Source organism: Trichoderma aggressivum (genome assembly GCF_033847375.1).
Source record: "Trichoderma aggressivum f. europaeum strain CBS 100526 chromosome Unknown scaffold_068, whole genome shotgun sequence".
Lineage (NCBI taxonomy): Eukaryota > Fungi > Ascomycota > Sordariomycetes > Hypocreales > Hypocreaceae > Trichoderma > Trichoderma aggressivum.
In genome coordinates, this window is record NW_026946434.1 from 105,161 (window position 1) to 122,096 (window position 16,936).

At 52.4% G+C, this 16,936-nt stretch overlaps 5 protein-coding genes across 5 annotated transcripts; 2 read left to right on the top strand and 3 right to left on the bottom strand.

Annotated features, from left to right (window-relative positions):
* Positions 1-1,413: 1,413 nt before the first annotated feature.
* Positions 1,414-1,716, top strand: Triagg1_10251 (uncharacterized protein; the record flags this gene model as incomplete). Its single annotated transcript, XM_062894302.1, has 1 exon — positions 1,414-1,716. One exon carries the CDS (start codon positions 1,414-1,416, stop codon positions 1,714-1,716), a length of 303 nt encoding a protein of 100 aa, XP_062750818.1.
* Positions 1,717-1,929: 213 nt separating this feature from the next.
* Positions 1,930-5,289, bottom strand: Triagg1_10252 (uncharacterized protein; the record flags this gene model as incomplete). The annotated part of the gene is made up of 4 exons (XM_062894303.1): positions 1,930-2,503; positions 2,563-2,671; positions 2,743-5,139; positions 5,208-5,289. 4 exons carry the CDS (start codon positions 5,287-5,289, stop codon positions 1,930-1,932), a joined length of 3,162 nt encoding a protein of 1,053 aa, XP_062750819.1.
* Positions 5,290-5,830: 541 nt separating this feature from the next.
* On the bottom strand, positions 5,831-9,160 carry Triagg1_10253 (uncharacterized protein; the record flags this gene model as incomplete). Its single annotated transcript, XM_062894304.1, has 6 exons — positions 5,831-5,976; positions 6,032-6,809; positions 6,874-7,224; positions 7,285-8,419; positions 8,488-8,907; positions 9,087-9,160. The coding sequence occupies 6 exons, from the start codon at positions 9,158-9,160 to the stop codon at positions 5,831-5,833; spliced, it is 2,904 nt and encodes a 967-aa protein (XP_062750820.1).
* Positions 9,161-9,636: 476 nt separating this feature from the next.
* Triagg1_10254 (uncharacterized protein) lies at positions 9,637-13,850 on the bottom strand (the record flags this gene model as incomplete). Its single annotated transcript, XM_062894305.1, has 3 exons — positions 9,637-12,674; positions 12,731-13,658; positions 13,722-13,850. The coding sequence occupies 3 exons, from the start codon at positions 13,848-13,850 to the stop codon at positions 9,637-9,639; spliced, it is 4,095 nt and encodes a 1,364-aa protein (XP_062750821.1).
* A 1,060-nt stretch (positions 13,851-14,910) lies between these two features.
* Triagg1_10255 (uncharacterized protein) lies at positions 14,911-16,691 on the top strand (the record flags this gene model as incomplete). The annotated part of the gene is made up of 4 exons (XM_062894306.1): positions 14,911-15,400; positions 15,471-16,170; positions 16,247-16,554; positions 16,621-16,691. 4 exons carry the CDS (start codon positions 14,911-14,913, stop codon positions 16,689-16,691), a joined length of 1,569 nt encoding a protein of 522 aa, XP_062750822.1.
* Between the last annotated feature and the right edge of the window lie 245 nt (positions 16,692-16,936).

The window sequence follows — 16,936 nt, forward strand, 5'->3', positions numbered from 1 at the left end:
AGTTACCAGCAGGTACCTCATTTCCCCTCCAACAACGCCCGCACCCACAAGTACCGATGCGTGAGGCTCGGCCTAGACCCCCCCAGCTCCGCACTCAGGCTAAGGCACGGCTGATGCTTTGTGGGGCTCAACGCACTAGCCTCAAGCCCAGTATAAAATAAAAATTCGTTCGTGTCCAATTCCGGCTTTTGCTTCTCCCCAAGCATCGCCCTCTTCAACGCTGCGTTTCCATGCTACAAACGGAGAGCCTGCGCAAGCAGCCTCTCGCATCTCTTGCTCCTCGCATGTGGGAAATTCGGAGAAAGCTTCAAAGCAGGAGGAGTCTCCTTCGGGGGCTGCCTCTTGTGCTCGGTTCCAGCGTTTACCGTTGTGTTCTCGAGTCCGCCTGTGATGGCCTGGCGTCACCCCGACGTCTGCAACAGACATCAGAAATCTCAGGCCCGGGAGGCCTCGTGTGTATACCCTCTGTCGGGGGGGAAGACGCGTGGGTTTCTTTTCCCGGTGCCTATGGGAAGTCGTTGCGAAGCTTGTTGCGCAAACTTGAGTGCGATATGCAGCGTTTGTCTTGCTTCTTGCAAGATGAATCACACAATTCCGATCATTCTGTTGAGGGCGATGCTTCACCTCTTTTTTTCCTCAGGTATGGTAAATATATATACACAAACCTTACAGCTCTCGCATGTTCAAGAATTCTGCTAACGGTTCGCATCTCCTGTCGAGTTTCCATGATACGCACGTAGCGACCCTATACTGAGGTCCTGTGCTCCCTCGTAACGGCCCTCGCTTATACGGCTGCTGTTATTCTTTGTTAATGATGATAATGGTGGTGTTTCCCAATTCCATTCACCTAACTGGCTGTTGACCAGTCAATCGACTTGGACATCAGCCCTGTAGATGCATGTCCATGGCCGTCTGAGGGCTACTGTAGAGACCGGATCAATGAGTCACTCTGATTGATTCATCCCATCTACGTATAGTCTCGCCCCTGCCTCGGCAATCTCCATAATTGGCTGGAGCTGTAATGCCGTAACTTGAACACTCGCACAGCAGCTACACGCCGGCTGTTCTGTCAAAATCTACAATCTTCATTCACATACTCAGCCATCGTCGAAGATCACCACGGGGGGCATCCACCTCCCACAAAACGTATCTGTAAATTACACTATTGAACTACAATGATTGTTATCATAGATGAAGCGCTATAGCAAGCACCTTGACCGAATTTCTCTCTACTGGCCGTCCAAAACCGAGCTCAAGGCTGATACATTTTACCTTCCACCGCCACGTGATTCCTGCCCCTCCACGAAGCACCAAAGCTCTCCCAGCAACCCCACCATCCATCTTCATCTTCCCTTCAAACAAAGCAATCTACAAAGTAAAACTCCGGTTTCATCCCATCTTCTTCTCCTCGCAATGGCCCAATCAGCACCTTCAGATACCGCCCTCACGGCATCCTACTCTTCTCCCACCAACGCTCCCTTTAGCATCAACGAGTCCATCTCCGCGCCACCAGCCCTCGATACGGCCAGCAAGTCCAAATATCTCGAATCTCTACGTGCCTCCATCGGTACCGCCCAAGACCAAATCAACAAAGAGCTCACGAACCGCATGGAAGAGGATAAAGCTCGCGAAGAAGCTGCCGGCGCCGTACACACCGTAGACGACGAAAAAGAAGAGGAAAACTACGGCGAAGAAGTCCAAGAGGAGGAGGATTAAATCGCCACAATCATTCGAAACGTTTTGCAAGGCAGGACAACAAACGATTTATATAAAATCAGCGCGCCTTAGAATGTGTACAGAAGGGTATAGCCACATCATACGAACAGATAACAGCCAACCCGTTTCAGCGACTCCCAACGAAGATGAAGAGCAACCTAGCTAAGAGAATCGAGAAAAAAAAAAGGAAATATTATCCGACAACGTGAGCGTCTAATAGCCTCTAGCCCAGCTGGGCTTCCTCAAACCATCCGCTTTGGAGCCCGTTGCTCTGCTCAAACAGCCATAATGGACCACCGTGTTGTCTGTCAAAACGGCCACCACGCTCCCACCCATTCGCATCCCGCCAGCCAACTTCTTGTGGCAGACGACGCAATGCCTCTCATCTGTGATGATGACATGGCGGTTCCTACCACCCTGCCCTCCAGGCTTGCCGTCTCCCAGCTGTAATTCGGCGGCCACGGCTATACCCTCTGCTTTGCGCAAACCAGCCACGATCCGGGACTCGTTGACAAGGCTGTTCGCGGCCCGTATTCTCCCGCGGAAATATGCTTCGAGAGAACTGACAGGAAGATCGTTTGGAATTAGGCCAAGAGTTGATGTGGCGGGGAGGCGAGAGCCGTGCTTGGAAAGCAAATCCAGTGCTGGTTCGAAATTTGGCTTGTGGGGTGGAGGTGGCTGAAGGTATAGAGAAAGTAATGTATGGTATACAGACGACACGGACTCGTCCGAATCATCCGAGGGGGTTGTAGATGGGGCTTGCAATCTGTGTGCACGGTTACAATAGCTAGATGGAGGTTAGCTGTCACTGTCATCATTTCTCATGAGGATGCTCCGGCCACGTACTCTTCTGCCTTGACGTAGTCTTTCATTTTGAAGACATAAATCTCGAGTGATTGCCTATGCTGTCCCATGTTGCTTAGGACGACGGCTTGCGCTTCATAGAATGCGGGTTCTATGCATCATTAGTACCTCTCTCATCAAGCTTCAAAGATTGAATTTAAGAAAGCAAACAAATTCTCTTACCATCTTTGGGGATCAAAGCAAATGCCTTGGTGAGACTGTAGACTTGTCGAGATTCTCGCAGGAACTTGACAAATCTCTCTTCAAGGTCATCCCAATCATGGCCCCTCTCACTATTACTCAGACTTGAAACGTAGAGCTCGACAAGGCGATTGTGGAAATCCGCCGTGCTGTCGTCGAGTTCCATGATGATGTGTTCCAAGTATTGCCTCTCAAGCTTCATATCTAGGTCTTGTAAATAAGGCAAGACTTTCTCGCGCGGTAGGGTCTCCGCATTCTCCGTGTCGCCTATGAATATCTCCATGGCATATTCTGGATTCGCCTTCAAGGTCCATTTGGCATGCTCAAGGATAAGGTCGATTTCGGAGGGTGGAAGGCTTTGCAGGTATTGTATAGTCCGATCTGGGCCGTGCAAAGCTGGCGCTGCTTCGTTCGGCTTTGGTGCAGCGCCGAACTTGTGCAATAAGTCCAGTGCCGACTTGTGCAATTTCTTGCCGTGGAAGAAGTCAATTAGCTCTGTGTAGCGATTGTGTTCCAGCAGCTTCTCATTGACAACGTCTGGGTCGCAAAAGTTGGGAATGCGAAACAGAGAGCCCGCAAGCGAGGGCTGCGAGAACATGTAGGCACGGAAGAGAGTGGTATCAACCAGGCGGAAAGTTTCGCGTAGCTTTTGCTCGCGTTCCTTGTCAGACTCATTCATGGTCAGCTTCAGGAGTCGGTCTTCCGCCTCTTCCGCCGAGCTAGGCTGGTCTGTTCGCGGCTTCAATTTGCCAGTCACAGGATCAATGACACGCTGGAGGCGAGCGCGAGTCCCAGCAAGGTAGCTGTTCAGCTCCAAGACGGCCTTTGTGAGCTCTTTGCCCGAAAGTGGCTTGTCTTCTGGCACTGGTGCTTCTTTGGCGTTGTCTGAATCCTCGGTTTCCCCATCCTTTTTCGAGATGATGGAAGCGACCTCGGCTGGCTTCCGCTGCGACCCCTTGAAGTATTTGGCAAATCCTCCCACAGCGGTGGGCGACCCGATGGGCTCGTTGGTCATTTCTGGGCTATTTGATCTCGTTCCATTGATCTTTTTCGGACTTGCTTCGGTATTCTCTGGAGTTTCCTCATAGTTCGCCCACCTGGATAATTCTCCTGCAATGAGAACAGGATACATCCTCAGGACTCGTTCTGGTGGTGCATGGACATCGTCTTCATTCATCAGGTCCATCGACTGTCGATACTTCTTCTGCTTGAACAGACTCTCTGCCTTCAACATCTTGACCTCTCGCAGAGTCTCTGCCTTGTTCTTTAAGAGAGCATCCTCGAGCATTTGCAGTATGCTAATCGCTTCATCAAACTTGCCACTCTCAATGAGCTCCCCAATTTGAGAGTCATAGTCTGTGGCTCCCATTTTCCACACGCAGCGGTCACTCGAGATGTGGAATCCTTTGCCGGCATGAGCTAGGCTTACACCAGGCGGAGGAAAATGTAGCTGGGCAGCTCCAGGTAGCGTAATCGTCTGCAGGAGAGACAAAGTATCGGGATTCCGGACCTCAAGAGAGCCCTTGGAAGGAGGCTGCAGTGCAACGATATACGGGTACGAATACCCGATGGATTCAGGGGCAGATTGCCACGGTATCTGCCTCTTCTCTAAGGCCTTACCCTCGTCATTGACGAACAGCGTATTGATATCTTTGGCAAGAAGCATTTCCCCATCTGCCAACTTGGCAGCTAGTGGCTTGGGTATATAGCTCCCTAGACCCATGTATCCCATTCCTGCGCTGCTCACAGCTCCAAATCGGCTGCCTTGGCCAGACACTCCAACCGTACCCGGGCTTACAATATCCTCGACCTGCTCTGTCATGGCATCGACAATGACATAGCCTGCGTTCATGCCGCAAACGATTTTCGTCGCGCTCGCCCATGTGATTGATCGGATCGATTCGGAAAGGACCACTTCCGAGACCTCGTTACTGAGCTCGCTCTCATGCCAGCTCCATAGCAGGAGCCGCCGCTTGACAGCAACAGCCAGCCGACTGATGATTTCAGGGACACCCGTGTCGGGGTCCCTGACGATATTGGACGTGATGGCAAAGCACGACGCATTCTTGGTTCGCGAAAGGGTCTCAATGAGGTCGTAGGACTGCAGGTCGTGGAGCGATACGTGGTAGTTGGACAGGGATACGATTGTGTTTGCCTCCTTGACGATGGCCAGCTGCTCTACCGCCCGCGTCGAGAACCGTTCCACCTCGCGCAGTAAATCTGTCGGCTTGGCTACCGAATCCGCGGGGGCGTGGTCGCCGTTCTGCGGAGGAGTCGCATTTGCGGTGTGTGGAGGCGTCGAAGAGCCATTAGCGGGAAGTTCGTTGAGGCGGTAGATGCGAAGGGCGCCGTTGTTGAGCCCGACGAGGATGCGGTCGCCTGGAGACGCGGTTAAAAAAGACACGGACAGCGCAAGAGCGCATCAATGAGCAGAATGTCGGCCATACCATACGCAAGGATCGTCTCGATCTTTGACTTGTCCCGCTGCCGCAGCTCTATGATAGGACGGGCTGTAAAGGCGGAGAGCATGGCGCCGGCCAGCTCCAGGGAAGGAATGTTATCTTGTCGGGACGTGCATCAGATGACCATCGATGTGATTCGAATCTTGGCTTTTCTCCTTCTCGTCTTTCTTTATTAAAAGTCACAAAAATGCAGAATGTCGTGAAGGAAGCCGAGGTGCCTTACGGTGCCATTTTTGCCTGAAGGAGGTGCCAGAGCTATCCCACGTCAGGTGCCGCCGCTATTACTATCCCAACGACGTCAATGCACATGCGTTTGGCCTAAGCTAGCACCGAGGTCGCAACACAGTGCACAGTGCAAACGACTGCAATATATATACTGTCCAAGATAATTTTCGGGTGTCAAAAATACAAGCATTCAATTTTTTAATAAACAATTGCAGATGAGTTATAAGTTATATTCTCGTGATGCTCAACCTCAACACAACTTTCTCACCACATGTAATCTGTGAAATCCCTGTAAATCATATGCCATACAACCAACCATGCGTACAATCCAATTCTATATGCTCCGTTCGCCAATTCACACCATCACACAGCCGTCTCACCATCTAGTCCAAGCCAGCAACTTCCATAATGCCGTATCCGAGCGTCACGACAACCACCAAGGTAATCAAACTGCTTGGCACACCTCTGCTGATGAAGTGCTTCACGCTCAAGTAGCGCTGGCCGGTAGCGTCTTCCTTCATAATTGCGGCTATGCCACGTTAGTAGTCGCATTCTGAGCGGAGGGAATGGGTGTGGAAACTTACTCATGTTGGGGAAACCACTGGTAGGCAGACCCATCGCGGCGCTGCACATCAGGACACCGCCCATAACAAGGAGGTTAGGGTGCGGCTGGTCCATAGCCACGCCGACATCGTACACCAGAGGAAGGAAGATGAGAGCGGCTACTGTGTGGCTGATGAAGGTGGCAATGACAAGAATCAGGGATGAAAAGACGACGAGAACACCGTACAAACTCATACCCTCAACCCTGTGTGAGACGAGCTCAGCAAGGGTATGGAGCAGACCGGAAGATCGAACAGCTTTGCCGAGTGACAATCCGCCAGCGGCCAAGATGATGATGGTCCAGGGAAAGTTGTTGAAATCTTCCTTGGTCAAGATGCCGATGCCAAAGAAGAGAACAATAGGAATAATGGCCACAACTCCCATGTCTCCAAATACAGACTCGAGGGTATGGCTTGTGCACCACAGGACGATGGTGATGATAGTAACGATGGTGACAAACCACTGCCCAGCGCTAAATTTCTCCTTGAGAGGACGGATGGGTGCAATGGACGTCCCCTTGCCGGGTTGGAATGTAACCAGCAGAAGTAGCCAAATCAGGACGATTGAGACCACGCCGACGGGGATGACAATGAAGAACCACTGAAGCCAAGTCGGTTCTGGAGACATGATTCCCATGGCTACGACGTTTTGTGGCGACGCAATTGGCGACAGCATACCGCCAATGTTTGAAGCAAGGGCAATGCCAATGATGACGGCCTTGGACATGTTTGAATCCGATGGCAGAGTCCGCAGCATGGGCTATGATAGCAGGTCAGACGTATGAAATCAGGGAAAATCATCGCTCAGGTGATCAATTACGTACCTCAATGATAGAGAAGCAAAGTACGGGGGCAGCAACGTTGCTGATGAGCATGGACGCAAAGGCAGCAACAAACATGTTTGCAATTAGCACAGTTCTGGGCTGAGTGCCAGCCTTGCTCAAGATCAGCGTTGCAAGACGCTTGTCGATTTTGCACTTGGATAGAGCGGCAGCGAGAGTGAAGCCGCCAATCAAGAGCATAATAACGGGCGACCACATGGAAGAGAAGATGGCCGCGGTGGCTTCCTTTGAAGTCAGGCGCTTCGGGGGCTTGCTCGGATCCTCCTCGCGAACCACCCTGAGAACGACAGCTAAGAAAGGGATAAAAAGGGACGTAACGAAGAGAGGAATCGTCTGTTAACATAATTAGTAAGGATAAACAAAATCGGAAATTGAAATGCCAGTTTAACATACCTCGGTAGCCCACATCAAACTGACGAAAACGAGAAGTGCCAGGCAGTTCTGTTGCTCAGCGTTTTCCAGAATGGGAATGAACAAGAGCAGGAGGAAAGCCGCCACGGAGATGAACAGGGTGAGCACAGAGCTGTTGGAAAGCCATGATGGCAGAATGATTCTGCCAATGGGCGTTGTGATTTGCGTTTCTGCAGGTCCAGCCTCGTCGTCGCCCTGTAGTCTCTTCGGTGTGATACCAGATTCTTGTCCTAGCAGTGTTTGTCCAAACCGAGCTGCCTCAGCTCTTCGCTCAATACCGATAAGATCTCTCCAAACAGTGTTGCGTTCCCAGACAACGTGCTCACGGAGATGGGAACGCAAGTCCTTCTTGGCAAGCTCCTCGTCACCACCGAGGACCACGTCGGCGTAGGCAACCTCCATCTTGGCAATGTTTTCGTCGAGCAGCTTCTTGGTATCGGGCTTGAAGGGATATGCGGTATCGACATAGGTGCTGATGTAGGATGACCGTAGCTCTTTGTCAAGAATTTTGTCAAACTTCTTGAGGACCTTGCTGAAGCCCGTCTTGTTAAGCTGTACGTAGGACTTGAGTTCGCAAAGCTGAACATAGAGAGATATGATGCGCTTCTTTAACATGATACCGGACGAGTACAATGTCGAGCCGAAGATGAACGACTGGTCTCCGTAGTCATCGATGGTTGTGCTATACCTTCTGGACCGACCAAACTCTGAAGATGCAGTCATGTCCGGGATGCTTCCCGCGGTGCGTCTCCTACCATACTTGCCCTTGTGTCTGGTGAGGCCGGTGGTTTCGTCATCATCGGTTGCGCTGTCATCGTCCTCTGAGCCATGGCTGCGGAGGCTAGAAGGCCGAGCGTGAGTGCTTTGGGTTTCGGATTGTGTCGGGCGCAGTGTGGTGGATGTTTCGAGGGATGGGCCCTCCCCTACATCATGTAGAAGCTGGCTGACTTCCTCGAGCAACTCTCCCTCCTTGAGAGAATAAAAGGAGCATATTTTCTCCAGCTCTATGCCGAGTGATTTGCTGAAGACGTCTTCCGGCTCCTCATTCGATATCAGGGGTCGCGACTCAGCATCGCCGGCTCTCGCTTGGTGCGCATTCTTCTCGAGTTGGTATATCCTTGGAGACGCAGAGTTAGCTGATGGACGGCCAGACGTCCTAAGCTCAGAGGGGCGAGCGAGTCTTACAGCTTCTTTAGATTGCTATAGGCAATGTAATGGCTGCTCCAATCAGGAACAGCATTGAACTGGATGCTGTGGGAGAACTTCATCTCGTCTTGTGTCTCCAGCCACTGCCGTTTCAGTGCCCTTTTATCTTCTCGTTGGTGTTGACGGTCCTCGATGATGCTGCGCTCCGCAATCTCTTTGTAGTCGGCGAGCTCGTACGTGTCGGGCGACGTGGCCAATTGTACACTCCCTCCTCGCTCAAAGGCGCCGGTCGAGCGTGGATTGTCGTTGACAGCGGATGCGGTCAGGTCTGTAACAGGAACAGAGGAGGAGGGATTGCCCGGCCGCTCTGGGGGCTGAATGGTGGAAGTTGATGGTCTGGTGTGTTGTGATGGTTCGTGTGGCTGTCGAAGCCGAGGGTTGCGTTTGAGGGTCTCGTGGCTGTCGTTGGGTTGGCCCGGAAGCACTGCTCAAAGTTTGTCCACGCCGGAGCGCCAATCGACCTTTGCAACGCCTTAGTCCTGGTCTCTCCCCGTTCCGAGTCAATCCTGGACCTAATCCCAAATCCCAGCGCGATATGGGCGGCGCTACCGGACTCCAGAAAATAGTGCGGCCATTACCTTATCAAACTGGAGAGGAAATCCACGAGCTGTGACTGGCTCAGGGGCATTGAGAGTCCGGGAGTACGAGACATGTGACCTGTAGCTGACAGCCCTGCGCTAAAAGGTCACTGCTCGCTAGGGGACAGGGGGAGCCTGCAGGGAGGGCGGCCGCGGCGGAACGCACCGGGCTACAGGTGCATGGCGGCCTAGCCACAGCGTGTGTTAGTGGCCCAAGCACGCTATAAGCCATCGACTGCAGTGGTGGGAGCTTAAGGAGCTATCCCATCCATCATTCTTCATAAGGCGGGATGGATGGGAGGGGCGGGCAGATGACTTGCTCTCGAGACCTCTTTGATCGAGTCATCACGATTTTCGATTCTCAGATGCTGGTGCCTCGACTATCTATATATTCCCCTGGATGACCGCTCACATCGTCTCGGTCCCCCACGTGTTGAAATTGACTCTGGCGATTGGCTGGTATATTATAGGCATGTTCTTGTGCCCAAATGTTTCTCTCTCCCTCTACCCAAACTGAAATGCAACTTTACTTTGCTATGTACAAACATGCCTATCCTAACATCTGCTGCAGGGCGTTGATCCGATACGATTCGCTTCTCTCCACAAGCTCCTCGTGACGTCCTCTATCGACCACTTGGCCGCCCTCGACCACGAAGATCACGTCAGCCTTGCGGACTGTGTGTAGCCTGTGAGTGATGGCAATCACCGTGATGCCTCTGGCCGCCTGTTCTAGGCCTTCTTGCAGCGCCCTTTCGCTCTCTGCGTCAAGGGCACTGGTGCTTTCGTCGAGCAGCAGCAGCCGCGGCTTTCGCACTAGTGCCCTCGCAATGGCCAATCTTTGGCGCTGACCCCCAGATAATCGAGATCCGTTAGGACCACATTCTGTCTCATAGCCCTTGGGCAGCGACATGATGGTGTTGTGGATATTGGCTAGCTTGCAGGCTTCTTCAATTTCCAAGTCGGACGCCTCGTGACCTGGCACGGCACCGAGTCCCACGTTGAACTTGATGGTTCCATCAAACAGGGCACAATCCTGTGGCACTACGGCGATATCATGACGGAAATCCACTCCCTCACGAGCGCAGATGTCGACCCCGTCGATTTCGACGGCTCCACCAGTAGGGCGATACATTCTCTGAACAAGTGACATGATGGTGGACTTGCCAGCTCCCGATGGCCCCACGAGACCACAAAATTGGCCAGCCGGTATCGTAAATGACATTCCCTTGAGAATCTGGATGTGCGGCCGAGCAGGATATGCAAAGGAGACATCACGGAAAGTGATTGTGGCGCCACCACGACTTGAGTTGAGCACGCGACTTGAGACTGCGACTGGTATAGCTTCGATATCCTTCTCTCCGCGTGATGAAACGTCAGGCTCAGTGTCCTTGGCTTCAAGGCGTTTGGAGGACCCAAGATTTATGAGACTCAGGATTCGGGATGCTGCTGCTCTGGACCGCGAGACCTCGGGGGCCAACGTAAACATCTGGCCCCACAACTGGGCACTCACGAGCATGGCCATGAGAATGATGAAGAACTGAGCCTGGCTGTATTCTCCCTTTGTGATCCTGGTCGATCCCCACCAGTAGGCAAAGGCATAAATGAGGTTGCCGATACTGTTGGCGATGGCGAGCCAGAAATTGGTATAAGCACTGGCTAGAGCCATCTCCCTTTGCGGAGCCTTGAGTGCTCGACGATAAGTGTGGAGGATTTCTTCTTCGATTGAAAGCGAGGATACGGTTTTGAACGAGGTGACGGCTTCGACAGTAATGCCAAGCGCATTTGAGAATGCTCCGGCATGCTTGCGCTCAAAGCGCGAAAGGGACCGTACTTGCATGATGCCCGAACCCAGGAGTATGGGGACTGTGACCAAGCATACAATGGCAATTTTCCATGCAATAATGTGCGACAGAATAATGGCAACCAAGAAGTTGACGACAATGGAGAACATTGTGCCCATGATAGATCCGCTGAAGCCACCAACAGCAGCGGCATCTGCTGTGATGATGGATAGCAGCGAGGATGGCGAACGGCCTTCTGCCTGATGCCAACCGAGTTCTTGTTCGTACAGCGATCGGAAGGTGAGCACGCGTATTTTATAGAGGAGCTTTTCCGCAATGTAGCCAAAGCCGTACCAGCTCCCCGTGTAAGCGAACAACTCAACGACTGCCAACATGAAGAAGAGACCGCCGAAGAACTTACCTGCCCATAGAATCTGATGGGTCGAGTTGCAGGGACTTACTTTTTCGACTGTGTTGCCAAAGATGACACCTGCTGAAGAGAACGTGCCACCAACAATGACGGCGGAGGAGACGGCCAAGAGGAGCATCAACAGATGTGGTCTGAGCATGCGGCCGAGGCTCTTGATGATTGTCCAAGCTGACTGGCTGTCATCGAGTGTCTTGTCTTCTCCTGCAATCGTCTCTTGTCCGGATTCCTGAACGGTTGAAGTAGAAGCTGAGAGCTCTTCCTTTGTCGTTGGAACAGCTTCTTCTAGAGCAGATTCCTTCTCTGAGAGTATGATGTCGGCATCACCCTTGGACGTGCTCGACAGAGATGGTGTGTCATCCTGGTCTTTGGACGCCAGATTCTGTAGGCGAACCATTCCGGCATACGAGCCATCCAGGGCCATGAGCTCCAGATGAGTGCCTTGCTCAATGATTTCGCCATTGTTCATAACGATGATGTTGTCGGCGTTCTTGATTGTGGACAGGCGATGCGCGATGGCGAGAATGGTACGACCCTTGGAGATGGACTCGACCGCCTCCTGGATGCGCCGCTCGCTGGCTGAATCCAGGGATGCTGTGGCTTCATCGAGGAGAAGGATCTTGGGGTCTCGGATTAGAGCACGAGCAAATGCCAATCTCTGCCTCTGTCCTCCGCTGACGAGCTTTCCTGCGGTGCCAACAACGGTTCCATATCCGTATTCCAACCTGTCAATGAAACCTGAGGCGTCAGCCAGGGACGCAGAGTTGCGGACCATTTCAATGAGTTCAGCCATGTCCTGACTATGCGCCTGTGCGACAGTAGTCAAGTCTTGTCCCTCTCTGACCTTTGCTGCCACTTCAGCAAGCCCCTGCCCTAGGATGATGGATTGGAATTTTTGATACTTCTCCCATGGCGAATTGAATAGTCCCAGCGCGATATTTTCCAAGATTGATCGATCCAGAAGCGATGGTTCTTGTTGGACCAAGCTGATGAAGCTTCTCAAGTTTTTTACGTTCAGTTGCTTTAGGTCATGCCCATCGAGCAACACTGCTCCATCTTGAGGGTCGTAGATCCTCGTCGTCAAGCCAGCTACTGTAGATTTGCCGCTACCAGAGAGTCCGACTATAGCGGTATACTTGCCCGCGGGACAGTCAAAGGAGACATTCTTGAGAACAGGCTGATCTGGCCGGGAGATGTAGGCAAAGGTGACGTTTCGGAACGAAATCGAGGCGGCGGCAGAATCCGAGAGTTTGAGCCCGGAGTCTGATCCCGAGTCGATGATGGCTGGGGTTTCGATATCTTGCCGCAGCTTTTGGAATGCTGTGGATGCACCTCCCAACAGAGGCAAGAGAGGCGCGATTGAGCCGAAGACAACACATGCTACGTTGAGCTGTCAGTAAAGATACGAATCATCGACACTATCATTTAGAGCTTACCGTCTACAAGGAGGAATATCACGGTGTAAATCTCTCCCACCGATACGCCGCTGGGGTCGGCAATTGTCTTGACAATCTGGTGGCTACCTTGCCAAAAGGACAAGGCATTTGCCGCGTAAGCAATGAAGTAGAGGGTTCCGGCTTGGACGGCTGCGGCAAATGCTTTTTGGATGCCCTTTTTCTGAGCATTCATCATGTGGGAAGAAAACTTGGCCTCCAGGCGCGGGCCGGCACCAAAAGCCTGGACAACTGCAATGTTGGACAAGGTTTCCTGAGCAATAGACGAGGCAGATCCTATCGCATCGGACATGGCACTGGTGAATTTCGCCGTGAATGCACTCCCCAGACCGGCCATGAGGAAGAAGGCGGGGATAAGGGATAGAAGCATGGCCGCAAGCCTCCAGTTCTTGATGAAGGCGACGATGTACGCCGTCAAGAAAAAGGACGTGCAGGCGATGCAGATGCCAACCTTCTCGGAGGTACCCGACTGAACAGCTTGCACGTCTGCATTGAGGCGAGATGAAAGCTCGCCGGCCTGGCGTTGGTCGTAAAAGGTCGCGTCTTGCTGCAGCAGCGCTTGGAAGTAGCGGTCTCTGATGCGCGCTTCCAGTCGACGGCTGAAGATGCTCCAGCAGACGATGTAGATGTATATCAGGGCGAAACTGGCGATGCCGATGTAAGTCAGCTCGAGCACCTTGCTGTCGATGGAGGACTGGATTCGCGAAGCCTCGTCCGCGTCAGGGGTTTGAGCATCGCAGCTGGCGGTGTTGAGGTCGTCAACGAGCTGGCCGAAGAGGATACCCATGAGAGGAAACGGGACTCCTGCTGCCGCTGCGGAAACTGTGCCAGTGACGAGAAGGACGATGTCGATCCATGTTGGGTTGGCATAGACGAGAAGCTGGAAGTAGACGAAGAATTCCGAGATGAACTACACATGTTTTGGTGAGCATCGTCATGTCTGCAGAGACAGATTGGACTAAACCGAACTAACGTTTTTGCCTTTGTTTCGCTCTCCTTGAGCATTGGAGATGGACTCTGCCTTGGCTTCATTACCGCCTTGAGGCACTTCAGCAGCTTCAGCCACGCCATTGGAGACTGCCGTGTCGTCCTGAGCGGCCATTGCTGGCGAGTAGCGGTTTGTCGATGGAGATTCTACAAGCCGCTACACTCTCATGGTCTGCCTCAGCACATGAAGAGATGGATTTGTCTGTTGTTCAAGATGGAATCGACGCCAAAGCTACATGTAGCTGCACAGCTTCCGGCAGTTGAATGTCTATTTGCCGTCACGCGAGGTCCGCAAATCTTCTAGCTCTGTCGGCATGATCAACAAGCAGACGCGAATGGACCCGGGTAAAACTGTACTGAAGGACGCCGCCATGATGATGCCTTCTCTGCTCCCTGGAGCTGGTCCACACTCAACTCACAGCAGCTCCGGATGGGCCCTTGATGAGCCAGCAGGGTATCATTTTTTTTTCTCTTCTCTCTGGGCCACCAGTTAGTGCTGTTACGGGACGAGAAGCTCCACGACAAGACCGACAATATCCACCGCTTGGGCTCGTGAAAAGCACACAAAGTACCGTTTCGTAACTCACATGTTCCTCCATTCCTCCATCCACAGAGACACACGCCCCTCCTCGAGCGAATCCTTGTCTCGCAACTTGTACCGGTACATTGTGTGGCCCCAAAGCGGGACCTCGTTCGGATCAGATAATTTCTCTCCGCGAAGACGTCTCCACTATGCGTCCGAGGATCGGCCAGAGATAATCAAGGACCGAAACTTGGCATGGGGGAGAAACACAAGAAAGAAAGAAAAAAATTGCGTAAAGAGAACTGGGCCCCGAAAAAAATAAATACCTCTTTATCCTTGGGCCTCGGGGCAACCAAGCACGCTGAATTGCTCGGTCTTCGAGAGGTGGAGCGTCGGCCGTCCGGGGGTCCGGGATTTTCATAGCCTCACGGCCTCGGCCTCGGATCTGATAAGATGGGACGCCCTGCGAGCTGCATGAACGGAGTAACTCGGTGAATTGCGTGATGTCTGGATATAACTAGGGGGGGCAGTTTTGCTCACACCCCCCCTTTTTGGACGGGATGTTTTTCGAACTTGCACATGGTGTTTGCTCTAACGCACGGAGTAGTCCCGCTTCACTCATCTTGGCGTCGATGGCAGTGACGAAGCGACAATGATCTGCTCTGTGCCATTCTTTGCATTGAAGTCATCGAGTCCTAGCATCGGCGTCTTGACGGCTCGGAAATCGCTTCGGCAGATCGCGGCTCAAGCGGTTTCGTCGCAGCAGGCCAAGCGCTGGCGGACCACAAGCTGCGCCAGCAAACCATCTTTTCCCTCGCTCAACACTCGACCAAATACTAGCCATCGGAATCTCCTGAGCCCTGTCCTGCTCCGTGACCTTCACTGCTTCTCCCATCTCCGTCTTGCTACTGAAAGCACTGCTATTCCAGCTCACGCCATTATGGGTTCGATTCCAGAGACTACCCCTGTCGTTAGGGTCTTTATTGCTGGTGGTTCCTATGCTGGGCTCTCTGCAGCTGTCAATTTGCTTGATTTGGGTGATGGCTTGTCACCGCGTATGGCACGTGAGGCGTATACACACCACCCTAGTGTTCCGAAAGTGAATTTCCAAATCACCATTGCTGATGAGAGAGATGGTTACTGTAAGTTGTATCAATACGTCTGCATCATTCCTAGTGCTATAAGACCCAAGGAGACCCTAACACGGTGTAGATCACTTGATTGGCTCGCCATTGGCTCTGGCAGACTCAGAATACGCAAAGAAAGCCTGGGTCCAGTTCCAAGACATCCCTGGTCTGCAAACCCCCGGCGTCCAATTCGTCCAGGGCTCAGTTTCAAGCGTCGATTGCGATGCCAAGACAGCAACTGTCGTCGATAACATCACAAAAGAGCCTGTCACTCACCAGTACGACTACTTCGTCACTGCCACAGGCCTGAGGAGGGTGTGGCCGGTCGTGCCCCAGTCTTTGACTCGAAAGCAATACCTCCTCGAAGTCGAGGCGCAAATCAATGCGCTCGATGGGGCCAAAGACAGTATTCTCATTGTCGGTGGCGGTGCTGTTGGCATTGAGATGGCTGCCGAGCTGAAGCTTGTGAAGCCTCATCTCAAGGTGACTTTGGCGCATTCACGAGACAAGCTCTTGTCATCCGAGCCGCTGCCCGATGAATGCAAAGACAAGGCTTTGGACTTGGTCAAGGAATCTGGCGTCGACGTGTTGATGAGCCATCGCTTGGCTAGCTCTACCAAGGTTGAATCCACGGATGGCTCATCGAAATATGAAGTCGAGTTTACGAATGGACATGAAATGACTGCCAGCGCGGTCATCATGGCGCTCTCCAACAGCACCTCGACGGCCTCATATCTTCCTTCGTCGGCCACCGATTCCGAAGGTCTCGTCAAGATCGTGTCCAAGTAAGTTTTCACCTTGCAATTACTTTAACAACGCCTCAACAGAGCAAATCGCTAACATTTGTGCTCTCTTCTCAAGTATGAGCTTCGACCCCAGCACTCCCAACGCCGCCTCCCATTTCTGCGCCGGCGACGTAGCCAAATGGTCAGGCATCAAGCGCTGCGGCGCCGCCATGCACGGCGGACACCTCATTGCGCACAACATTCACCAGAGCGTGCTGCAGCAGATTGCGCAGCACCAGCCCAAGTTTCAGGAGCTGCCCGAGATCCCTCCCATGATTGGGTTGGCCGTGGGTAAGAATGCTGTTGCCTATGGGCCGGATGAGGGCGTAATTTCGGGACCTGAGGTGATGCAGGCATATTTCAGGGATGATTTGGGCTGGGGAAGTAAGTCACCGTATATTCCAGTTCTAACCAATCTCTTATTTTCAGCATGCTAATGAAATGATGCAGTTTGCTGGGATTGGATGCAGCTGGGAGGCCGAAAGCCGGATACCAAGGCGGAGGAGACAAGGTCTTCGTAATTCATCGGAACGGCAAGTATAGATATTGATAAATGGGTCGATGGGAGAGGTAATTGGCGTTTAGGGAGTTGGCACATTGCTTTGCATGGAAAATTCGCGAATAGAATACAGAGTAGATTTAAATGAATGTCGTGTTCAATTGTATCCTAACTAATGAAACATGCACCGTCCCGGGCAAAATCTGGCCAAGACACGGGAGGATATGCATGCGGTTATTTGGTCATTATTTACATTTAACAGAAATA